We start from the raw sequence: 24,874 nt of genomic DNA, 5'->3' as shown, positions 1-24,874 counted from the left end.
ATTTGTCCCTAATTTATATTGTTCAGTTGATTTAATCATAAGATTAAACCTCACAAATAAAACCAACATGTTTCCAATGTTTTGTCGAAAAATTGAAATGCCGGTAATATTTTAAATCTATTTAGCCTCCAAAGCAACTTCCCAGAATGGACAGGGTCCGGAGAAAAGGCAAAGCTGTGAAAGGAAACCATCGACTTCCGAGGGAAAAGCGAATGGAGAGCCACCAGCGGGAAGCACAGATCTCGCCACTGCAGGGGCTCCCGAGCCTACAATCGACAAGCAGGAACCGGCTGCAAACGATGGCAAAGGCTCCAGGCAGATTAAAGGTTCAGAACTGATCAAACAACAGTTCAAGGCATTGTTTATCAAAAGATTCAACCATGCTATTCGCAGCCGGAAGGACTTCTTGGCACAGGTACAATGAAAAGTATCAGGCCCGGGCTGATCTATGTTGTTCCCAGTGTGTGCCTTTGCCTCAAGGTAAATGCACGGCGTTTATAGTGAATAAACAAATGAAGACTGCAGTAGCTTCCAATAGCACCTGAAAAGTTACACAGGGCCTCATCCTGTGTCAACAGAAGGAACATGTCCATGCATTGCGTCTTTTTCAGCTAAACCAAGTTTATTCCCCCATGGCAATGCCTTCACCAATGTTTTCAATATATAAAAGGTAAGAGAGAGGCAAAAATTGCCACTGGACCACTTGAAGATGAGGCTGGAGAAGTAATAATAGGAAACAAAGCAATGGCAGAGAAACGGAATAGTTACTTTGCATCAGTATTCACGGTGGAAAACACCAGTGGAATGCCACAATTCCAGGAGAGTCAGGGGGTACAGGTGAGTGTGGTGGCTATCACTAAAGAGAAGGTTCTGGGGAAACTATAAGGTCTGAAGGTGGATAAGTCACCTGGACCAGATGGACTACACCCCAGGGTTCTAAAAGAGATAGCTGAGGAAATTGTGGAGGCATTGGTGGTGATCTTTCAGGAAGGCAGAGAGGGTACCAGAGGGCTGGAAAGTAGCTAATATAACACCGCTGTTTAAGAAGGGAGGGAGGCAGCAGACGGGAAATTATAGTCTGGTTAGCCTGACTTCGGTCATTGGCAAGATTTTAGAGTCCATTATTAAAGATGAGATCGCAGAGTACTTGGGAGTGCATGATAAAGCAGGACTGAGTCAGCACGGCTTTGTCAAGGGGAGGTCATGTCTGACAAATCTGTTAGAGTTCTTTGAGGAGGTAACAAGGAAATTAGATAAAGGAGAACCAGTGGATGTGGTTTATTTAGATTTCTAGAAGGCCTTTGACAAGGTGTCATACAGGAAACTGTTAAATAAGTTGAGTGCCCATGGTGTTAAGGGTAAGATCCAGGCATGGATGGAGGATTGGCTGACTGGCAGAAGGCAGAGAGTGGGGATAAAGGGGTCTTTTTCAGGATGGCAGCTGGTGACTAGTGATGTGCCTCAGGGGTCAGTGCTGGGATCGCAACCTTTCACAATACACATTAACAATTTGGAGGAAGGAACTGAAGGTATTGCTGCTAAGTTTGCAGATGATACAAAGATATGTAGAGGGACAGGAGTATTGAGGAAGCGGGGGGCTGCAGAAGGATTTGGATAGTTTAGGAGAGTGGGCAAAGAAGTGGCAGATTGAATACAATGTGGAAAAGTGTGAGGTAATGCACTTTAGAAGGAAGAATGGAGGCATAGACTATTTTCTAAATGAGAAAATGCTTAGGAAATCAGAAACACAAAGGGACTTGGGAGTCATTGTTCAAGATTCTCTTAAGGTTAACATGCAGGTTCAGTCAGCAGTTAGGAAGGCAAATGCAATGTTAACATTCATATTGAGAGGGCTAGAACACAAGAGCAGGGATGTAGTTCTGAGGCTGTATAAGGCTCTGATCAGACCCTATTTGGAGTAGTGTGGGCAGTTTTGGACCCCATACCTAAGGAAGGATGTATTGCCTTGGAAAGAGTCCAGAGGAGATTCACAAGCATGATCCCTGGAACGAAGAGTTTGTCATATGAGGAACAGCTGAGGACTCTGGGTCTGTACTCGTTGGGATTTAGAAGGATGAGGGGGGGATCTTATTGAAACTTACAGGATACTGCGAGGCCTGGATAGAGTGGATTTGGAGAGGATGTTTTCACTAGTCGGAAAAACTAGAATCAGAGGGAACAACCTCAGGCTAAAGGGATGATCCTTTAGAACAGAGATGAGGAGGAATTTCTTCAGCCAGAGAGTGGTGAATCTGTGGAACCCTTTGCCGCAGAAAACTGTAGAGGCCAGGTCATTGAGTGTCTTTAAGACAGAGATAGATAGGTTCTTGACTAATAAGGGATCAGGGGTTGTGAGGAAAAGGCAGGAGAATGGGAATGAGAACAAAATCAGCCATGATTGAATGGCGGAGCAGACTTGATGAACTGAGTGGCCTAATTCTGCTCCTATGTCTTATGGTCTTATGGTTTATCTGGAATCATGAGCTTTCAGAGCACTGATGAAGGAGCATCATTCTGAAAGCTCCTGACTCCAAATAAACCTGTTGGATTTTAATCTAGTGTTGTGAGACTTCTCACCGTGCCCACCCCAGTCCGTCACCGGCATCTCCACATTATTGTAATTGTGCTGACTGCAAGAGTTAGGCAGCTGATTCAATACGGCCTGGTGGCGCAGTGGTTAGCACTGCTGCCTCACAGTGCTAGGGACCCGGGTTCAATTCCTGGCTTGGGTCACTGTCTGTGTGGAGTTTGCACATCCTCCTAGTCTCTGCATGGGTTTCCTCTGGGTACTCCAGTTTCCTCCCACAATCTGAAAGATGTACTGGTTAGGTGCATTGACCTGGACAGACACCGGAGTGTGGCGATGAGTGGATTTTCACAGTAACTTCATTGCAGTGTTAATGTTAGTCTTGACTAATAAATAAAATTTATTGAGTTAAAAACCTTCCTTTTCAACAGTTCCTCCTTCCTGCAAACTTTGTGCTATTGGCTCTGATCTTCTCACTCATAATCCCTCCATTTGGGGAGTATAAAAGCTTGACGGTTCACCCGTGGATGTACGGAAAACAATTCACCTTCTTCAGGTAGGGCTACTCAAACCGGTTATGACCATTTCAGGTTAGTCTAAGTTTTGTACAGTTTAGTTTATAGACAACAGCAAAACACTGGCGAAAGGTTGCATCCCTGTTCAATGTTAGCTCCCTCACCCATGTCAGAAACCTGTGGCTTGAATATATGTTCTAGGTGGACACATCAATGCAGTACTTGAAGGAGTGCTACATTGTCAGAGGTCTTCTCCTTTGGATGAGGTGAATCATAGAAGCATAGAAACCCTACAGTGCAGAAGGAGGCCATTTGGCCCATTGAGTCTGGACCAACCACAATCCCACCCAGGCCCTACCTCCTTATCCATACATATTTACCTGCTAATCCCTCTAACCTATGCATCTCAGAACACTAAGGGGCAATTTTAGCATGGCCAATCAACCTAACCCACACATCTTTGGACTGATATCTTTGGAGGTGATAAACCCAGGTCCCATCTGTCCTTATTGGATGGACACTGTTATGCTAACCTCCATTTAGGGAATCATGGGGAATCTTCCTGTGGGCCTCGTGGAGTACGAGCATTAGGTGAGTGGAGGCTGGCCTAAGAGGGAAAGAGTAGTGCAGAGGGGGAAGGTTTAAAACTAGCTGGCTTCACTCAGGCCGGGTGTCCATAGACTTGGAATTGACCTGCACTCTATAACCCTTGAAATGTATTCAGATATCACCGTAAATAAAAGGGTGACTGGTGATGGAAGACTGACCACAGTAAGATTATTACAGGCATGAAAGACTCCAGAAACTGCTGGATAAGCTCGGCAGGTCTGGCAGCATCTGTGGAGAGAGGAACAGAGTTAACATTTCAAGTCCGTAAGACTTCTTCAAAGCTAAATGGAGGTTCGAAATGTGATGGATTATATCATTGGGGGGGGAAGGAGAGCAGAATATAAGGTCAGGGGTAGGTGGGAGCTCAGGACAGATTGACCAGTATTTCATAGACACAGGACAAAGGAAGCATTGATGGCTGTGTTAAAGACTAAAGAAAGTGCTAATAGTGGAGTAAAGTTCATAGCAGAATGTGTTAATAGGAGAATGGGTGGGTCACTTTCCCAATCCACAACCACTACCATCTAGAAGGATAAGGGCAGCACGGTAGCCCAAAGCAACATGGTTAGCACTGCCGCCTCATAGTGCCAGGCACCCAGGTTCGATTCCCGCCTTGGGTGACTGTCTATGGAATTTGCACATTCCCCCCGTGTCCACGTGTGTTTCCTCTGGCTGCTCCAGTTTCATCCCACAGTCCAAAGATGTGAGGGTTAAGTGGATTGGCCATGCTAAACTGTCCATTAGTGTCCCAAGAATGTGTAGATTGGGTGGGTTAGCCATGGTAAATGTGCGGGGGTTACGGAGATAGGGCAGGGGTGAGGGCTTGGGTAAGACATGCTGTCAGAGAGTCGGTGCAGACTCAATGGGCCAAATGGCCTCCTTCTGCACTGTAGGGTTTCTGTGATTCTATGACAATTGTAACAAACACGACCGCCTGGAAGTTTCCCTCCAAGTCACACACTATCCTGACTGTCACTGGGTCCAAATGCTGAACTCCCTCCCTGACAGCACTGTGGATGTACCTACACCTCAGGGACTGATGCGACTCAAGAAGAAGACTCACCACCACCTGATGAAGGGCAGTTAGGGATGGGCAATAAATGCTGGTTTAGCGAGCGACGCCCACATCCTGTAAATGAATTTTTAGAGAATGTGGATGCCCCAATTTACTATTACATTGATGCTAAAGATTGACTTAAATTGTTAAGTTTCGGAGAAGTTATCAAGAAAGTAAAATCTTTGTCTTGATCTGCATTGTGTGTATTTGTTAAATAACAATCCTTCTCTTTATTTTCACAGCAATGAACGTCCGTGGGATAAGGACACGAGTCAGCTGACAGAGGTGTTGGTGAATAACCCTGGATTTGGGACTCGTTGTATGAGGGGGAGTCCCATTGAGTAAGATTCCGGTTTATCCACCCTGTTCCCTGATATCATGGGCTGGATTTTCTTCAGGTGCCAGAAGCCCCACGGGATTGAGAATGGGAGACTACCCCCCTGCTGCAGGGGGCAGCGGGAGATGGTGGTGGAGTGGTAATGTTATTGGATTAGAGGCCCAGGATAAAGCCTTGGGTGGGGGGGGGTCAGGGGGGTGTGGAACAGTGGTTCAAATCCCACCATGGCAGCTGGTGGAATTTAAATTCAGCTAATAAATCTGGAATTCTCTTACTAATGGGGATAATGAAAATATTGTCATTAAAATCCACCTTGTCTCTAATGTCCTTTCGGTAAATTAGGGGGATTAGCGGGGTAAATGCATGGGGTTACAGGGATAGGTTGAGTAGTCGGCCTGGGCGCAATGCTCTGTTGATGAGTCAGTGCAGACTCGATGGGCCAAATGGCCTCCTTCTGCACTGTAGGGATTCGATGATTCTTTAGGGAAGGAAATCTGCCCTCCTTACCCGGTCTGGCCTACATGTGACTCCAGACCCACAGCAATGTGGTTGACTCTTAAATACCTTCCGAAATGCAAACCAAGGGCAATTAGGGATGGGCAGCAAATGCTGGCCCTGCCAGCGATGCCCATTCTCAAAAAGAACTCAGGGTGGTATGCTATCCACAGCAGCCAATTAGGAGGCCACTACTGGGTTGCCATCCAATTAAGGATGACAACCTGCCCTAGCCCAATCAAAGAGCCAGCAGTTCAACAGCGCCACCACCAACCCTGGCCATTGCTGGGACTGCACCTGCAGCTGTAGAGAGAGGGCACGTCAATGGCCAGGCACCCTTGAAGCAGTTTCAGGTTTGCTGCGGTAAGCCAGGCCCTGGTGATTGAGGGTGGTTCGATATCGGCCTTGGGCCACTGTGTGGACTTCCTCCCCGTGTCTGCGTGGGTTTCCTCCGGTTTCCTGCCACAATCCAAAGATGTGCAGGTTAGGTTGATCGGCCATGCTAAATTGACCCTAGTGTGGGGAGTTAGCAGGGTAAATCTGTGGCGTTACAGGAATAGGGCCTGGTGGGATTGTAGCTTGTACAGACTCGATGGGCTGAATAGCTGCCTTCTATACTGTAGAGATTCTATGATTTTATGACTCCCTCCTCCCCCCCAACCTCCTCCCTGGGGGTTTACTGGGAAGCCATTGGGTTTGCACTGGGCAATTTTCCCCACTGGAATGCCGCCTTCAGGCAGATACCCACAGGGATAGAAGTGGCCCTTAGGTAGTTAAGTGGCTCATTGAACCATCCGCTGACCAACCAGCCACCAGCTCCCAGCCCATTGCCAAAGGCCCAAAAAATCCAGCCCATGTTTTAAGATCAATGCTGTCCTTAAAAACAAGTTATACATATCTTAATACAAGAATTCCTGTTCCAAGGTTTTGATGCATCTTATAACCCTTGTATTTCTTTCAATCCAGGGGTTATCCCTGCAGTCGTCAGAGCTCTGCTTGGAAAATCCCAAAATATGACCCTGTGATTGTCAACCTCCTCCAATCCCCTGTCTATTCCGGCCGTAACTCATCACCATCCTGCCAGTGCAGTACAAGAGGCAAACTGATCATGCTCCCTGACTGCCCTGAAGGGGCTGGTGGCCTTCCTCCAGTACAGGTAGAAATTACACTCCTTCCTCATTCAAATGATTAAAGAGAGCTGTGTGTGTGAGTGTGTGTATGCATATATATATGTCTGCGTATGTGTGTGTGTCTGTGTATGTATTTGTGTGTGTGTGTATGTGACCTTGTGTACATGTGTGTCTATATGCATATGCATGTGTGTGTGTGTGTGTCCTTGTGTATGTGTGTACGTGTGTGTGCATGTGTGTGTCTGTATGCACATGTGTGTGTCTGCATATGTGTGTGTCTGTGTATGTGTTTGTGTGCACGTGTGTCCTTGTGTATGTGTGTGTGTGTATGCATGTGTGTGTCTGTATGCACATGTGTGTGTCTGCATATGTGTGTGTGCATGTGTATGTGCGTATGTGTGTGTGTCTCCGTATGTGTTTGTGTGCATGTGTGTCCGTGTGTGTGTATCTGTGTGTATGTTTGTGTGCGTGTGTGAACGTGGTGGTGTTAAGAACAAATAGTGTCAGAGTATCTTAGGAAAACATTGTTCAATGGTAACCCTATTACCAAAGAAAATGGAAAAAGATAATAGCAACAAGTTCAATTTTGTTTTGTTAGAATACAGAAGTAAAATACTGCAGATGCTGTAAATCTGAAATAAAATCAAACAATGCTGGAAATATTTAGCAGGTCAGGAAGCATCTGTGTGAAATATAGAGTTAATGGGCAGAATTTTATGAGATTGCTTCTAAGTGTCCAGCTGGCATAAAAATGGGAGAGTTCCTGATCTGTTTTTTGGGTGAACTTTCACACCCAATCTTACGCACTTAGTCATTGAAAATATGAGCTAGACTGTTACAAGTTGCTGCAGGCAGTGGGAGCCAGCCTGCAGAGGGAGCTAATGCGCATGCACATGCGCAATTCCAACAGCAGGGGTCTGACAGACAGAGAGACACTGCCGGATCCTTGCTGCTGCAAGAGGCCTGAAGAACTCTCCCCTCCACCACAGTCAATGAGGCCCACAGCTGATGATAAACCCAAACAGCGCACCCCATGCCACTCAGACTGATCACTCCACCCTCTCCCCCCCCCCAATCTGATTGCATTGCAGAGTGGCAGCGGGCCCCCAACTGGGCCACCTCCTTCAAGCCCCACCTCCAGCACTACCCAGTAGGTGGTGCCGAGGTGCCCAGTGGGCATTGCCCAGGTGTCATGCTGGCAGTGTCAAGGTGCCGGGGTGGCACTGCCAGGCTGGCACTACCCAAGGGGCACTCCCCTTGCCCTTGTGCTCCCCGGGGAGCTCATTGGCCTCTGATTCCACTGATGAGTCCAACACGGCTGTTCCCCTTTATGGGAAGCAGGCATTTTCCTCACCGAGAGAGAACCTCTTCTGTCAAGGCCCTAAAGACAAGTGAGCGCCGGGCTCACTAACCACATGGTAATCCTCATTAAAATATATTTGAGTAAATTATTCCGAATCCTGCCCATTTCCGGTGAGAGGCTGGAAATCCGACTCCTTTAAAATCACAAGAGCTGAGAAGTTGGGCCTGATCCTAATTTCTCGGCTCGTGTACGATTTTACTGGCTCCGCCCATCGATGGGTGGGGCAAGCCGGTAAAACGCCACCCAACGTTTGATGTTGAGGTCATCTTTCATCAGACGTTTCATCCATTTTGATGGAAGATCATCTCGGCCTGAAGCGTTAACTCTGTCTCTCACCACAGGCGCTGCCTGACCTGGTGATTATTTCCAGCATCGTTTGTTTTCATTTATTTAATGGAAACCTGTTAAATTTTTTAAACGTGAAGCGAATTCTAGCGCTTCTGACCAAATGAGTTGTTTTCTCCATTACAGCGAATCCAGCAGACAACAGACATTCTGCAGAATCTTACCCAGAGAAACATCTCAGACTTCCTCGTCAAAACCTACCCCAAACTAATAAAAAGCAGGTAGGGTCCATTGTGTGCACATCTCCATGTTCAGAAGCAAAAAATCACAAACAAAATCTTCTTGCGTCTAAGTAACATAATGGTCCAGAATTTGGGGTCTATGATGCTCGCTACTGACCTCAGAATGCCGTGATTTTGTTGCAAAAATCAACCTTGTTGAATGAGGTTTTTGGTTCATAAGTTCATAAGATATAGGAGCAGAATCAAGCCATTTGGCCCATTGCTCTGTTAATCGATCATGGCTGATATGCTCCTCATCCCCATTTTCCTGCCTTCTCCACATAACCCTTCAACCCATTACCAATTAAAAATCTGTCTAACTCCTCCTCAAATTTACTCACTGTCCCAGCATCCAGCACAATTGGGGTAGCAAATTCCACAGGTTCTTTGGGAGAAGTAGTTTCTCCTCAACTCTGTTTTAAATTTGCCACCCCTTATCTTTCATCCTAGAATGCCTCATAAGAGGAAGCATCCACTCCACATCTACTTTATCCATACCTTTTATCATCTTGCATACCTCAATTTCATCTCCCCTCATTCTTCTAAATTCCAGACAGTATAGGCCTAAACTGTTCAATCTCTTTTCATGTGACAAACCATTGTTTGAAAGGTGTTCTGAGTCAGAACAATTGCTGAACAACTGTTTTGTAGCCCTGATAAAACAGTGATAGTTTTATTCTGATACCAAGTTAAGGAGATCTTCAGACATCCTGTCACAATGATGTCATCAAACAAGCTAAGCAGTCATCACATTGAAGGATTCTCAGAAACAATAAACCAAGAAGGAAGATGCACTGATCATCCTTCACTCGTTCATATGTTTTGCTGATCGTGAAAACAAGCTTAGGACACAATAGGGAATAAGGCGATGGCTGAAATATCTAGCTATTCCCATTGGCGGGATCTTCCAGTCCTGCAGGTGGCAACTCCCCTCCTCACCTCCCTACTGCACATTCCCCAGCATTGGGGTGGGGTGTGAACAGCAGATAACCTGTTGGCAGTGATGGGACAGAATGATCCCACCATCGGCCTGTGGTGCACTGTCTCTCCACAGCAAAACATGCAGTGGGGTTGCGGGGGGAGGTGGAAAGTCCTGCCCATTTTACTTTATTGAAAACAATGGATTCGTAACACAAACTAGAAATTAGGCACTGCACCAACATAAAAGTACTTTTATCAGGGCTGGATAGGTTGTTCAGAGGTAGTTATGGCTTGGTACACCTTTAAAACCTCAATTTCACCTCATTCAGCAAGGGTATTTTTGTTACAACAATAGTACAGCATAAAAGAGGAAGTTCACAATAGTTTAGATAATTCCTTAACATTGCCATCTGCTGGGACCTGGTATGTCCTGCAGAAGAGTAAGTTTTGGATTCCTACCTACATAGCCACAAGTGTGGGTAGCAAGAAGTTGCTGCCAGTTTCACAGTTGTGATCATTGGTAATTTTGCTGTCATTATAATCGCACAAACCTGGGTCATTATTGGCTGCAATAAAATGATCTATTTGAAAACTGGAAAATTTGGGAGGTTTAACCTGTTTCAATTTTTCTTTCAATTTCAGCATGAAGAACAAATATTGGGTTAACGAACAAAGGTATTGAATTGCTTCCTTCACATATTGTAAATCCCAGCCGTCTGGTGTGTTCAGTATGTCAAGTGGACTTCAATGTGAATGTGTCTCACACGCGTGCACACACACATGTTCACACACACTCACACCTCACACACATGAACATGCACACAGACACATACATACTCATTCACACATGCACACACACTCACTACCTCACACACATGCACACACATACACGCATATACACACATGCACCAGGACACACACACCCACATACATATACACACACACGCATGCACATGCTCACATACACATTCTCACACCTCACGCACACACACACAGACTCACATGCCTCACACACATGCACACGTATATACATGCACACAAGCACGCACGCACTCACATACACACTCACATACACACTCACATACACACTCACATACACACTCACATACACACTCACATACACACTCACGTAACATAAGAACGTAAGAAATAGGAGCAGGAATAGGCCATCTAGCCCTTCGAGCCTGCCCCGCCATTCAATAAGATCATGGCTGATCTGTCGTGGCTCAGTTCCACTTTCCCGCTTTCTCCCCATAACCCTTAATTCCCTTGCCTACCAAAAACCTATCTACCCGTGACTTAAATATATTTAGCGAGGTAGCCTCCACCACTTCAACGGGCAGAGAATTCCAGAGATTCACCACCCTTTGAGTGAAGAAGTTCTTCCTCAACTCCGTTCTAAACTGCACCCCCCTTATCTTGAGGCTGTGCCCTCTAGTCCTGCTGGCCTTTCTGAGCAGGAAGAATCTCTCTACCTGTACCCGATCCATCCCTTTCATTATCTTATACGTCTCTATAAGATCCCCCCTCGTCCTTCTAAACTCCAACGAGTGCAGACCCAGTCTATTTAGTCTCTCTTCATAGTCCAACCCCCTCATCTCCGGTATCAGCCTAGTGAACCTCCTCTGCACTCCCTCCAAGGCCAAAATATCCTTGCGCAAGTGCGGCGACCAAAACTGCACACAGTACTCCAGCTGCGGCCTCACCAGTGCCCTGTACAGTTGCAGCAAGACCTCCCTGCTTTTATATTCTATCCCCCTCTCTCACACCTCACGCACACGCACAACCTCACATACGTGCACACACTCACACAGACACGCACACACATGCACAGACACAAATGTCACATTGTATTTGATGTGTGTTTAGAATTACCTGTTGATTAAAACCACTTGCAATGCATTAATGTCTTCTGATTACAGTCGGGAAATTATATCGTGCGATATCATCTGAGCATTTAAAATGTTCCGATCAAATTTCTCCGCTATTTTAGTGGAGCCACTCATCTATTTATTTTCATTGCTCAGCATACTTTCCATGCATAGTTTCCAAATTGGGCCAGTGATATATTCAGTAATAAACATAGAAAGCAAAGAAATTACACTGCAGAACCTGCAAACCTGAAGTAAAATCCGAAAGGTCCTGGTGACCCTCAGCAGTATGAAGTCTCACAACACCAGGTTAATTTCCAACAAGTTTATCTGATAGTAAACCCACAAGCTTTCAGGGTTTGCCCCTTTGTCAGGTCACTCACTGTGTTTACCCCAGTCCAAGCCGGCATGTCCACATCATGACCCTCAGCAGGTCAGGCAGCGCTTACAGAGAAAGTGAAGAGTTCTCAAAACAGCTACACCCAAACCATCACATTCTCAGCGTCCTCCACAGATACGATCAAGTTGCTGAGCGCTGTCAGCTGTTTCTGGCTTTGTTATAACTTCATTCGTATTTAGTTATTGGGAAAATTGACCCTTGGGCTATGAGTTGTCTCAGTGGAGAGAAACGAGACAGAACTAGAATCAAGAGCATCTTTTTCATCCATTCTCAGGATGTGGGCATCATGGGTAAAACCAACATTTATTGCCTATTCCTGGTTGTTCTTGAGAAGGGCAACCAGGGATGGGCACGGTAGCACAGTGGTTAGCACTGCTGCTTCACAGCTCCAGGGTCCTGAGTTCAATTCCCGGCTCGGGTCACTGTCTGTGTGGAGTTTGCACATTCTCCTCGTACCTGCGTGGGTTTGCTCCGGTTTCCGCCCACAGTCCGAAGATGTGCGGGTTAGGTTGATTGGCCATGCTAAGAAATTGCCCTTTAGTGTCCAGGGATGTGTAGCTTAGAGGGATTAGTGGGTATTGTATGTGGGGCTAGGGCCTGGATGGGATTGTGTTTGGTGCAGACTCGATGGGCCGAAGGGCCTCTTTCTGCACTGTAGGATTCTATGAAATGCTAGCTAGCCGGTGAAGCCCATGTCCCACGAATGAATTAAAAAAAGGATGATGGTAAAGAATCCTCTTGAACCAGTGCGGTCCGTGTGGTTAGGGTACATCCCTGCAGTGCTGTTAGAGAGAGAGTTCCAAGGTGTAAGCTGAGCAAAGGTGAATGACGATGCATTTCCTCGTCTGCACTCAGAGGGGAGCTGTAGTCGGAGGGTTCCCCTGCAACCCTTGCCCTTTGGGGTGGTGAATGTTTGTCGAGGAAGCCAGGACAAGTGCACCCAAAGGAATCTTCTCAGCTCCACAGAGGTGGGACCAGGAATAAACATAAATATCGCTTTGGCTGCCTGATGCCTACCCTTCTTCTGAGCAATCCGGCCTGAAGCGACATCAGTGCAGTCATGGCTACCAGCTTGACAGCGACAATTAGGCCAATTAAGGAGCCAAGTGGGGAGAGGGGGGAGGTTGATGACGTCACTAGGATCTCCCCGTCTGAAGCCAGATCCTAGCAGCTAACTGGAGATGGCCGTCCCCCCCCTCCGAGTGGCAGGCCAGGGGATAATCAATGCCTCCTCAATCCCCGCAGCACTGGGATGGGACAGCCAGCCTATTAGATGTTCAGAATGCTGCAGTGACAACCTCCGTTCTGAGGTGTTCCCCTGGTTTCTCACCTGCTTCAGCTGCACCCATCTCACCCACTGGGGTTGCCCGTCATCCAGAATTTAGGGGCCTCCATCCGCCTCAGGAACCCGCTGGGACTGGATGGTAAATACAGAGGTGGCCTCCTGATTGGCCAAGAACACTGTCCTGAAGAACTCCTGCCACCGTGACCTGCTCTAGGCTCGGCCCTCCAATAATTTCTTATTTGCAGAGAGAGAGAGAGAAACGAGTTGAAAATATTTGCTGTAATGGTTTTGTATTTTAGCGAGTGAGAGGTGCACACTCTCAGCTTGGTCTCCTGTTGTTTCCAGGTACGGTGGGATTTCAGTCGGGGGAAAGCTTCCAGTTTTACACGTCGACGAAAAGCCGATCCAAGTCTTTTTCACTCAGTTGGGTCGGATGTTCAATGTCACTGGGGTAGGTCACACATTTCTATCGCTGGAAACTCGACTCCCTTTCAAAGTGATCGTTTCATTACATCGTCCTTTATCTAAATGAGCAAGTTGTGACCAAACAAAAACTAGCAGAGTGATACCATTCAGCCCATCACCTCTGCCAGCTCAGTTGCCAGAGCAATCTGCCCCGTCTTCTCTCCATAGCCCCTACTTCTGCTTCAAGTATTTATACAAGTTCCCTTTTAATTGCCATTGCCTCCGCAACAACTGCTGTCTGCGGTAAAGCAGGAGCATTCCAACAACCCTTCTTCAAATCTAATGAATAAGGTTTGATCTGATTTGATTTATTATTGTCACATGTATTGAGATACAATGAAAAGTATTGTTTCTTGCACGCTATACAGACAAAGATACCATTTGTAGAGTACATAAGAGAGGAGAGTGCAGAATGTAGTGTTATAGTCATAGCTAGGGTGTAGAGAAAGATCAACTTAATATATGGTTCATCCATTCAGAAGTCCTATGGCAGCAGGGAAGAAGTCATTCTTGAGTCGCTTGGTACGTGTGCTCAGACTTTTGTATCTTTTTCCCGATGGAAGAATGGAATGTAAGTGGGCTGGGAATACCAGTACCAGCTTTCCCGACGTTGTTCCCAGTGGCAGTGAGTTTCGCCAGGGCAGAGGGAGGGCACCATTAAGACCCTGCCCAGTTCATTCAGAAGGCCAATTAACATTGATAATTAGCTCACTGTGAGTTTGTCTAGGAGCTTTTGATGGGGGTGCACCGGCTGTACCCACTGCACCCACTCTCTGGGACGGACCAGCTGGATGGAGGAGGGGTACACGGCAGGGGCAGTCACTCATGGAACGCAGCAGATCCCACGTGAGGGCAAACTCTGCAAGAGGTAACCTGGCCATTGGGGTATAGGTGCCAGATCGTCATGGGGTGAATGGACACTAAGTGCTCAGATACTGCAGGGAGTTATCACTCCCCTGAGACCATGGGGTAGGGGGTTAGTAACGGGAGGGGGAAAGGCTGCCATCAGAATTGGGGGCAGGAAGTCACAAGGAAGACAGGCAATGCAATGAAACGGTAGCTCCAACAAGGGTTGCCATGAACGGCCTAAATCTGGCCTGCACTGCCGCAATCCCACATCCATTTTCATCCCTGTGGCCATTAATGAGATATCAAATCCATCTCTGTGCCAATTAGGGAGGGTGCCCCTATAAAAACTGTTTGCAACCTGCTGCCCCAGGCAAAGCACCGGGGTGTTTAGGCAGGTGGAAGTGTCTGAACTGATAAACGTAAGGTTAAAAAGGCAGTTGAAGTAGATGAGAATAACATCAGTCAGACATTACAAAGTAAAATGCCAGAGTCTGGAATCTGCGAGGTCTGGGTTCATGGTTAAATTCTGTGTACAAGTTGACAGCTTTGAAATAACCAGATTGCCAAAATATGTTAGCATCCAGCTCAACATTTTGGCAGTAATCCGATGGGCTTAACGACCTGACTCTTCCATCTTGCACAAGCTCAACCCTGGGGTCACTGGGGCCTTTATCGCCTCCTGCGGCCTCCTTCCCGGAATGTCAACACGGTGACCCTCCCCATCCGTTCTCTCCTCAGTCGATCTGTTCAAATTTCTGCCCTCGGGGTGACGTAACTCTTACTTCAAAGCAACATAAAGATTTATCAGTGTTGGCCATACCCAAATAAACAGGCAAAACACTGACAATTCATTGCTTCACAAGTATGGGCACTTGAGCAGGTTGTGAAGGCAGTGCCTCATTCACAGGCCATGTGTTCATTGCTCCCTCTAGTGTTTGACAAATATACTGCTCCCACCACAATATTACTTTTATAACATTCATATTGCATTATTCCCAGTGATTGCCTGCTTGATTTAATTTCCTTATTTCTTTTTTGCAACAGGGCAACAATACACAGGTGACATTCAGAAGCCTGAATGTTTTCCTGAAGCATTTGGAGACTGAGGAAAATGTCAAGGTGGGTTTCCAAACATTATCATTCGCCACGAAGTGTGAATTCGGATCAAAATTCAACAGATTCCTTGAGCTGTAAAGCATTCGATGCAAAGATGAGAGGCCTAGTATGGGTGGCACAGTGGTTAGCACTCATGCTTCACAGCTCCAGGGACCTGACTTTGATTCTAGCTTGGGTCACTGTCTGTGCGGAGTTTGCACATTCTCCCCGTGTCTGCCTGGGTTTCCTCCGAGTGCTCCAGTTTCCTCCCACAGTCCAAAAGATGTGCAGGTTAGGTGTATTGGCCATGTTAAATTACCCCTTAGTGTCCCGGACTGTGTACGTTAGAGGAATCAGCAAGGTAAATGTGTGTGGTTACGGGGATAAGACCCAGTGGGATTGCTGTTGGTACTGACTCAATGGGCCAAATTGTCTCTTTCTGCACTGCAGGGAGTCTATGATTATTTCCAGAGGATTATTTATATTTCTTGGAAATTATCTTCACATTTATTTTGGCACTTGCATTTTTATGCGTGGTAACAATTTTTCCACTTGTTATTCAGTTTAATGTTTATTTATTGGTGTCACTCTTACATTAACACTGCAATGAAATTACCGTGAAAATCCCCGAGGCGCCACACTCTGGCACCTGTTCGGGTACACTGAGGGAGAATTTAACGTGGCCAATGCACCTAGCCAGCACATCTTTCAAATTATGGGAGGAAATCAGAGCACCCAACACAGACACGGGGAGAACGTGCAGACTCCGCACAGACAGTGACTCAGGCTGGGAATCGAACCCGGGTCCCTGGCGCTGTGAGGCAGCAGTGCTAACCACTGTGCCACCATGCCGCCCAATCATTAGTTGCCTCGGTACAATCCACAAGTTTATGAATTACATCCACTCCTGGGCTGCTGAATAAAACCTTACTGATGATGACGCATTGATCTGTGATCAGCATTGAAGAGGATTTAAATCGGAGCCCCTCTTTTGCCCCTCACCATGGATATAATAATCACCATTGTAACTCTTAATTGAAGAAAAGAATTCCAATAACGCTCCGTCTCGCAAAATTCATGTTCTTCACCTCAGTACCCGCAAAAAAACATCGTGGACTTGCAATTCTTTTTTAAAAAGTAAGCAATGATTCAGCGATAGTAGTCAGTTTAATAGTATGTTCCTGTGATCTGAGAGGGCTGAGCCAGCATGAGTCAACAGGCCCCACTGCCCTCCTCCTCCTACACTGCGATGAATCTGATTGTTACGCTGGCTACATCTACCGCAAATGAAATTTTAAAAATCAAATAGAACATAGAATCCCCACAGTGCAGAAAGAGGCCATTCAGCCCATCGAGTCTGCACCGACCACAATCCCATCCAGGCCCGTGTCCCAGAAACCCCACCTATTTACCCTACTAATCCCCCTGACACTAAGGGGCAATTCACCATGGCCAATCCACCTAACATCTTTGGACTGTGAGAGGAAACCGGCGCACCTGGAGGAAACCCACGCAGACACTGGGAGAAAGCGCAAACGCCACACAGACAGTGACCCGAGGCTGGAATTGAACCCGGGTCCCTGGAGCTGTGAGGCAGCAGTGCTAACTGCTACCCTGCTGCCTCAATAGTTCCACTAATTAGACTGTGTCATGCGCCAATTCCATCGTGTATGTGAAACGGTTCTTAAAAATGTAATCTTTGTCCAGTGCCTCTCTGTAACCAGGAGATGTGCCTGTTTTGGTCTTTCGGAACTGTCATATTTCCAGTGTTAGGAAGCACCTCGTCTTTACTTGGCATTGCTCTCACTGACCCGAGATTGGGAACTCAGCATGAGTGAGCAGGGGCTCCAGCTCATAATGTACAACTCTCACTCTGGCATACCAATTTATGATGCCACACATTTTTAAAGCTACTTTACTTTAGGTGTGAAGTCAGTTGGGTTGTTGGTGAATCCTAGTGTGAACATGCGTGTCTGCTTGTTTTGACACTCCTTGTTAACTACCCTTTTGTTTAGTCAGCCGTGGGACAGGGGGCCACTGGCTGGGCCAGCATTTATTGTCCATCGCTAGTTGCCCTTGTTCAGAGGGCAGTTGAGAGTCAACCACTTTGCTGTGGATCTGGAGATACATGTATGCCAGACCAGCTAAGGACTGTAGATTTCCTTCCCTAAAGGACATTAGTGAACCAGATGGGTTTTTCCAACAGTTGACAATGGTTTCATGATCATCAGTAGATTCTTAATTCCAGATATTTTTTATTGAATTCAAATTCCACCATCTGCAGTGCTGGGATTCGAACCCAGGTCCCCAGAACATTGGCTGTGTTTCTGGGTTAATAGCCTGGCGATAATACCACTAGGCCATCGCCCCTCCCTAGCTCTATAATGGCAGGTTAGTGTTTTGGTAGAGGAAGCAGATTTAGGACTGAGTTGAGGAGGAATGTCTTCACACAAAAGGGTTGTGAATCTGTGGAATTTCCTGCCCAGTGAAGCAGTTGAGGCTACCTCATTGAATGTTTTTAAGGCAAAGATAGATAAATTTTTGAACGGTAAAGGAATTAAGGGTTATGGTGAGCGGGCGGGTAAGTGGAGCTGAGTCCACAAAATGATTAGCTGTGATCTTATTGAATGGGAGGGGGGGGGGGGCGGTGCCAGGCTCAAGGGGGCCAGGTGGCCTACTCCTGCTCCTAGTTCTTATGTTCTTATAACACTATTCCAGGTATGGTTCAACAACAAAGGCTGGCACGCCATCATCGCATTCATGAATGTTGCCAACAATGCCATTCTCCGAGCAAACCTACCCGACCAGCTTTCCGCAGGGGACTATGGCATAACCGTCATTAACCATCCACTCAACCTAACAAAGGAGCAGTTATCGGAAGTTACAGTGTAAGTTCCTGGGGCACGTTTATTGCGCAGTGGTTTACAGGCCTGGTGGGCTTTGTCGGTTGCAATCAATTATTTTGCAATGTTGGGAATCTGAAAGCATTAGCATGCCATGGCAATCAAACTGTGTCCGTGGGTCTCCCGTGTGTGTTCTGGTTGGATTTATCCATGTGCTTACCTTTTCAGTCTGACCACCTCAGTGGATGCAGTCATTTCCATCAGCGTGGTCTTCGCAATGTCATTTGTCCCAGCAAGCTTCGTGCTCTACTTGATTCAGGAGAGGGTTTCGAACGCCAAGCATCTGCAGTTTGTCAGTGGAATGAGTCCAACCACCTACTGGGTGTCCAACTTCATCTGGGATATGGTATGTCACAGTCTGTCACACGGCTGAAATTGTACTCAACGGAAAAGCTTTTAACAAAGTTCGATAACATTAGGAAGTGAATGCAATGCGATTATAGAGGATCATAGAATCCTACAGTGCAGAAAGAGGCCACTGGGCCCATTGAGTCTGCACCAACCACAATCCCACCCAGGCCCTACCCCCATGTATTTATCCTAGCTAGTTCCCCTGACAACAAGGGGCCAATCCACCTAGTCTGCACATCTTTGGACTGTGGGAAGAAGCCGGAGCACCCGGAGGGGACCCATGCAGACATGAGGAGAACATGCATACTCGACACAGACAGTGACCCAAGCCGGGAATTGAACCTGAGTCTCTTGTGCTGTGAAGCAGCAGCACTAACCACTGTGTCACTGTACCCCCCCATGTTAGCATTCATTTTGAGAGCACGAGAAACATAGAAACTAGAATCAGGATTCGGCCCTTCGAGCCTGCTCCACCATTCAATTTGATAATTACTGATCATCAGATTCAATATCCTGATCCACCCTTTCCCCCATATCCCGGAATAACATAGCAGCAATGTATTGATGAGGCTTTATAAGGCTTTAGTCAGGCCCCATTTGGAGTATTGTGAGCAGTTTTGGGCCCCATACCTAAGGAAGGATGTGCTGCCCTTAGAAAGGGTCCAGAGGAAGTTCATGCAAATGATCCTGGGAATGAAGAGCTTGACACATGAGGAACATTGGAGAACTCCGGACCCGAAGGAGTTTAGAAAGAAGTGGGGGATCTCATTCAAACTTACAAAATACTGAAAGGTCTGGATAGAGTAACATGGGGAAGATGTTTCCATTCTTGGAGAGACTAGGATCCGAGAGTGCAGCCTCAGAATAAAGGAATGACCCTTTAGAACAAGATAAGGAGGAATTTCTTCAGCCAGAGGGTGGTGAATGTGATAGGTTCTTGATTGGTAAGGCGATCAAAGGTTATGGGGAAAAGGCAAGAGAATGGGGTTGAGAAATACATCAGCCATGATCGAATGGCGGAGCAGACCTGATGGGCCAGATGGTCTAACTCTGCTCCTAAATCTTATGGTCGTATAATATTATCGAATACCTTGAGGTGTTCAGCATTATAGTCTTAGTGAGAAACCATGAACACAATTCACAGGCACAATGAAATTAGAAATCTGTGATGCCTAAAGCTTTAAAGTTTATGATTTTTAGAAGAGTTTAAAGGATCCAGTGATGAACTACTGGATCTGAACTACCCCCAAGGAAGAAATGAGCATGTAATTACTGAAGTTCTGTTGATCCAATGTGAAATAAATCAACTGGGAAGATCTTTCCTGTTTCACATTATGTGGTCATTTAGAGTTAAAATGAAGGTGACTGGTGGCACGGTGATTAGCACTGCTGCCTCACAGTGCCAGAGACATGGGTTTGATTCACACCATGAGGATCATTCTCATGAACTTCCTCTGGACCTTTCCAAGGTTTGATTCCCGGCCTGGGTTGCTGTGCGGCGTTTGCACCTTCTCCCCATGTCTGCCTGGGTTTCCTCCAGGTGCTCCGGTTTCTTCCCACAGTTCGAAGATGTGCAGGTTAGGTGGATTGACCATGCTAAATTGCCTCTTTGTGTCAGGGGGACTAGCTAGGGTAAACGCTTGGGGTTATGGGGATAGGGCCCGGCTGGGATTGTTGACGGCGCGGACTCAATGGGCCGAATGGCCTCCTTCTGCATGGTAGGATTCTATGATAGCAGGGCGAAGGTGCCTTTTTCATACAGACTTGTTGATGAAATGATGTCCAGTGTTCTCCACTGCACACACACTCCTTCTGTTTGAAACGAAAACAGAAAATGCTGGAAAAACACAGCAGGTCAGGCAGTATCGGTGAAAGGAGAAAATCAGAGTTAACTGGCGGAATTTTACAGGCACGTCCGCCTGAGGTTCGTGCGATCCTGCCCAAGGCCAACGGAGAATGCTGTTCCCTGAGCCTCCGCTAAAATTCCGGCCATTTAAAACTTCACGTCTCCTTCACTGTTTGAAATACCTGTGAGTCTCAGGCCTCATATCAGTGGGTTGCAGCTGTGTTATTGTGGCTGGGTTTACAGCACAGGTTAACTGAAATAGAAGAAAGGATAATAAATGGGATTGTAAGGTGGGAATATGATGCGCCTGGGGGTCTTTCTGGCCAGGTTGAACCTTCTTCAGTACATTTAGATATCGAGGGTCAGAGCATCTTTGTATCTCAAAGTGAGAGATCTACAGACAACAGCAATTGTGTCACTGCTTTCATTAGATCAAGTGGGATTCTCCCTCCTTCCCCAGCCCCCAGTGTGCTGTACTTTCCAGCGGCAAAGACAACCCATCATTGGCCTGCGACTGGATCTTCCAGTCCCGCCAACGTCTGCCGGGTTTTGCGTGTCCTGCACCCTCCACTGGCAGGGAACGTGCCACAGGGGATGGGGTTTTCCAGTCCCACCGGCAGGAAGGGCCAGAACATTTTGGCTGTTACCTACTAGCATTTGTAACGGTGTCTAGAGAGTGAAATTGTGAACGTGTTTTCATTTCTCAGTGTAACTATTCAGTAACCGCACTAACGGTGGTCCTGATCTTCATTGGATTCAATAAGAAAGCTTACACGGCTCCGATAAACCTGCCAGCCTTCGTAGCTTTGTTGCTGCTCTATGGGTAAGACACAATCCCAGCGTTCTGCTTCAAAGGCTTTCTCTTCCCTTGACTTTACGGTATCCTTTCTCCCCCATGTTAACTCCAGCATTGTAACTCGCCTTTCTCTCTGTTCACCAGGTGGGCTGTCACTCCCATGATGTATCCAGCCTCGTTTGTGTTCAGTGTTCCGAGCACAGCCTATGTGGCTTTGTCCTGCATCAATCTCTTCATTGGTATCAATGGCAGCGCTGCTACGTTTGTGCTCGAGCTCTTTGAGAATAACAGGGTAAGTTCTCTCTGATTTCCACCTTTTGACCATTTCTGTGAAAACAGCTACCTGATATCTTATCTGGGACCATCTTTGTTGATCGGATAAAAAAGACTGAAAATTACAACAAAACCCATTCAACGTACTGTCATTGTAAAATTATAATAGCCCAGAGGGAGGCCATTCGGCCCGCCCTGTTGTGCTGGCTCTCTACAGGAGTCACTCTGCCAGTCCCACCCTCCTGCTTTCTCCCCGTAATCCGGCAAATCGTTTCTCTACTGATAATCGTCTAATTCCCTTTCCAAATCCGTGTCGGAACCTGCCTCCGCCGAGAGTGGAGGAGGATGAGAGGCGACTTAATAGAGGTTTATAAGATGATGAGATGGATTGATAGAGTGGATGTGCAGAGACTATTTCCTCGGGTGGATGTAGGGGGCATAACTATATGGTTCATGGCGGGAGATATAGGAGGGATGTCCGAGGTAGATTCTTTATTCAGAGAGTGGTTGGGGGTGGAACAGACTGCCTGCTGTGATAGTGGAGTCGGACACTTTGGGAACTTTCAAGCGGTTATTGGATAGGCTCATGGAGCACACCAGAATGATAGGGAGTGGGATAGCTTGATCTTGGGTTCGGACATAGCTCAGCACAACATCGAGTGTCGAAGGGCCTGTACTGTGCTGTACTGTTCTATGTTCTATGTTCTATCTCGGGTCGCCAATACAAAATTCTGATTCATGTCCCAACCGATTCGAGAACAGCTTCTTCCGTGCTGCCATCAGACTTTTGAAGGACCTACCTCATATGAAGCTGATCTTTTTCTACACCCTAACTTAAGACTACATTCTGCACCCACTCCTTCCCTTCTCCCCTATGTACTCTATGAATGGTATGCTTTGTATAGCATGCAAGAAACAGTACTTTTCACTGTATACCAATACATGCGACTATAATAAATCAAATCCAATCCCAGATCCTAGTTACTCGCTGCAGGCAAGTTTCTCTACCTGTCATTTCTGTTTTCTCTGCTAATCACTTTTGAATGCATGCCAGTCCCATTCAACATAAATAATTTATTAGTTCTGTAAATGGACCCATGAAAACCTGTGGCTCTGAAACGTTTGTAAGGCCAATTACATTTCTATTCCTTTGTCAAAGTTCAAAAGTGATTCAGAGCAAGAGATGGCCAACTCTTGGGTATAGGGTAATAGGTGACCAGTAGGGTGGCACAGTAGCACAGTGGTTAGCACTGCTGCCTTGCAGCGCCAAGGACCTGGGTTCAATTCCAGCCTTGGGAGACCATGCGGAGTCTGCACGTTCTTCCAGTGTCTGCGTGGGTTTCCTCCGGGTACTCCAGTTTCCTCCCACTGTAGGAAAAATGTGCTGGTTAGGTGCATTGGCCATGCTAAATTCAGCCTTAGTGTACCCAAGAAGGCCCCGGAGTGTGGTGACTAGGGGATTTTCACAATAACTTCATTGCAGTGTTACTTGTGACAATAATAAATAAGCTTAAAAAACGCTTTTATAAAGTAGTGGCATTAGCTAATGGCAGTGGTATGGGCTAATAGGTGGTTGGCAGTGACAAAAAGCAATATATAATATTAAAAATCTGGCAGAACTACAGACTACTAGATGGTTGATCTTGATAAAACATAACTGGCGATGATGCAATATAGTTGGCAGTGATACAGGGTAATGGATGGTTGGAATAGACACAAAGGATAATGGCTGGCATTGATGTAGGATAGTAGATGGCTACATATACAGGGTAATTAATCAACTTTTTATGTGGTTCAGAAGAGTTTGGCCACATAACCAGTGTCTAATGCTGATAATGGTGTTTTTTCTTTCTGTTCCAGACATTGCAACTGTTCAATAAAATATTGAAAAATGTTCTGATAATATTTCCACACTTCTGTCTGGGAAGGGGTTTGATCGATCTGGCCATGAATCAAGCGGTGACTGACGTATACGCGAGGTTTGGTAAGTCTTCACGGAGCGAAGATCAGAGGAGAAATCAGTGGGTGAAATGCCTCCAATGTTCCAACGTTGCGTGAGCAGGAATGATACCATGATGAGAGGTTTCCAGGATACTGGCCAGACAGGAGGGGACTTTACTCTAAAACTTAAGCTACTGTGCAAAAGTCAAGCTCCCTTCCTACTTTAGACCCATTCTGTGTTCCATTAGCCCTCACAGAATTTGCAAGCAGGAAACTTGTTGCTAGATAACTGCCAGCCACACTTTTGATGTGATTGTAGCGACGGTTAACACCCTTTGAATCTGGCCTTCCTCCAAGCAGGCAAGCATTCCGCTGAGATTGGGGGTCCGCTTGTGTTGAATTTTGCCACAGGCTTTGGAACGGCATGGCGGCACAGTGGTTAGCACTGCTGCTTCGCAGCACTCAGGGTCCCAGGTTCGATTCTGGCCTCGAGTCATTGTGTGGAGCTTGCACATTCTCCCCGTGTCTGCGTGGGCTTCCTCCGGGCGCTCCAGTTTCCTCCCACAGTTCAAAGCGGTGGAGCGTAGGTGGATTGGATTGTAAAATGCCCCTTTGCGTCAGGGCGATTAACAGGGTAAATACATGGGTTATGAGGATAGGGGCTAGGTGGGATGGTTATTGCTGCAATATTGATGGGCCAAATGGCCTCCTTCTGCACTGTAGGGATTCTATTCAATTCTATAACTCTGATATCTGACCAGGAAGTGGGTCCTAAGCTGGCATTTATCGATGGAGGGATTTGTTCAGTAGTGTTACCGCTTAAGGATGATGATGGGCTCCAGTGGTCACTGGCCGAGCTGGGTGTTCCTGGGTTGCTGCAGGGAGGCCTCCTCACTGAAGCTGGTGGCCACCACATATGGCATTTGGGCTGTGCCAGTGGCCCCAAAACATGATCCTGAATTGGGGTCTTGATAATGAAAATTGACTCCGTGTCTCGGAGGTGAACTGGGTGCAGCTGTAGCTGGGACAGGCCTAGAGAGGCCGAACGCTGGTCCACTCGTCTCACTTGTATGATATCAGCAAGCTGTGGACAGCAGTCATTACCCCAGAGGGGTAGTGACCTCTGAAATGTATTGAAACTTGGGTTATGCATCTTGCCCACTTAAGGTTTCCCAGCAGGTACCAGCAGAGGGAGCCTAGAAGGAGAATAAAGGGATCCACGTTTTGGTAGCACATGTAATTGTGATTCTTCATGCTCCTTACTGACTTGTATAGTTTC

At 46.6% G+C, this 24,874-nt stretch overlaps 1 protein-coding gene across 3 annotated transcripts in view; it reads left to right on the top strand.

The window, feature by feature from the left end:
• abca4b (ATP-binding cassette, sub-family A (ABC1), member 4b) overlaps nt 1-24,874 on the top strand; it is a 155,438-nt gene that overhangs the window by 111,448 nt on the left and 19,116 nt on the right. For all 3 annotated transcript variants that reach the window (XM_080195254.1, XM_080195255.1, XM_080195253.1), the window contains 13 exons: nt 126-415; nt 2,959-3,083; nt 4,951-5,049; nt 6,507-6,696; nt 8,505-8,599; nt 10,163-10,195; nt 13,422-13,527; nt 15,435-15,509; nt 18,204-18,373; nt 18,557-18,734; nt 21,293-21,408; nt 21,526-21,673; nt 23,515-23,638. In XM_080195254.1, coding sequence (XP_080051380.1) covers nt 126-415; nt 2,959-3,083; nt 4,951-5,049; nt 6,507-6,696; nt 8,505-8,599; nt 10,163-10,195; nt 13,422-13,527; nt 15,435-15,509; nt 18,204-18,373; nt 18,557-18,734; nt 21,293-21,408; nt 21,526-21,673; nt 23,515-23,638 — 1,749 coding nt within the window. The remainder of the gene's footprint in view (nt 1-125; nt 416-2,958; nt 3,084-4,950; nt 5,050-6,506; nt 6,697-8,504; nt 8,600-10,162; nt 10,196-13,421; nt 13,528-15,434; nt 15,510-18,203; nt 18,374-18,556; nt 18,735-21,292; nt 21,409-21,525; nt 21,674-23,514; nt 23,639-24,874) is intronic.

Source organism: Carcharhinus amblyrhynchos, chromosome 9 (assembly GCF_965287045.1).
Source record: "Carcharhinus amblyrhynchos chromosome 9, sCarAmb.v2.hapA, whole genome shotgun sequence".
NCBI lineage: Eukaryota > Metazoa > Chordata > Chondrichthyes > Carcharhiniformes > Carcharhinidae > Carcharhinus > Carcharhinus amblyrhynchos.
The sequence above is the reverse complement of the archived record's forward strand: the minus strand, read 5'-3'. Positions and strand labels throughout refer to the sequence as shown.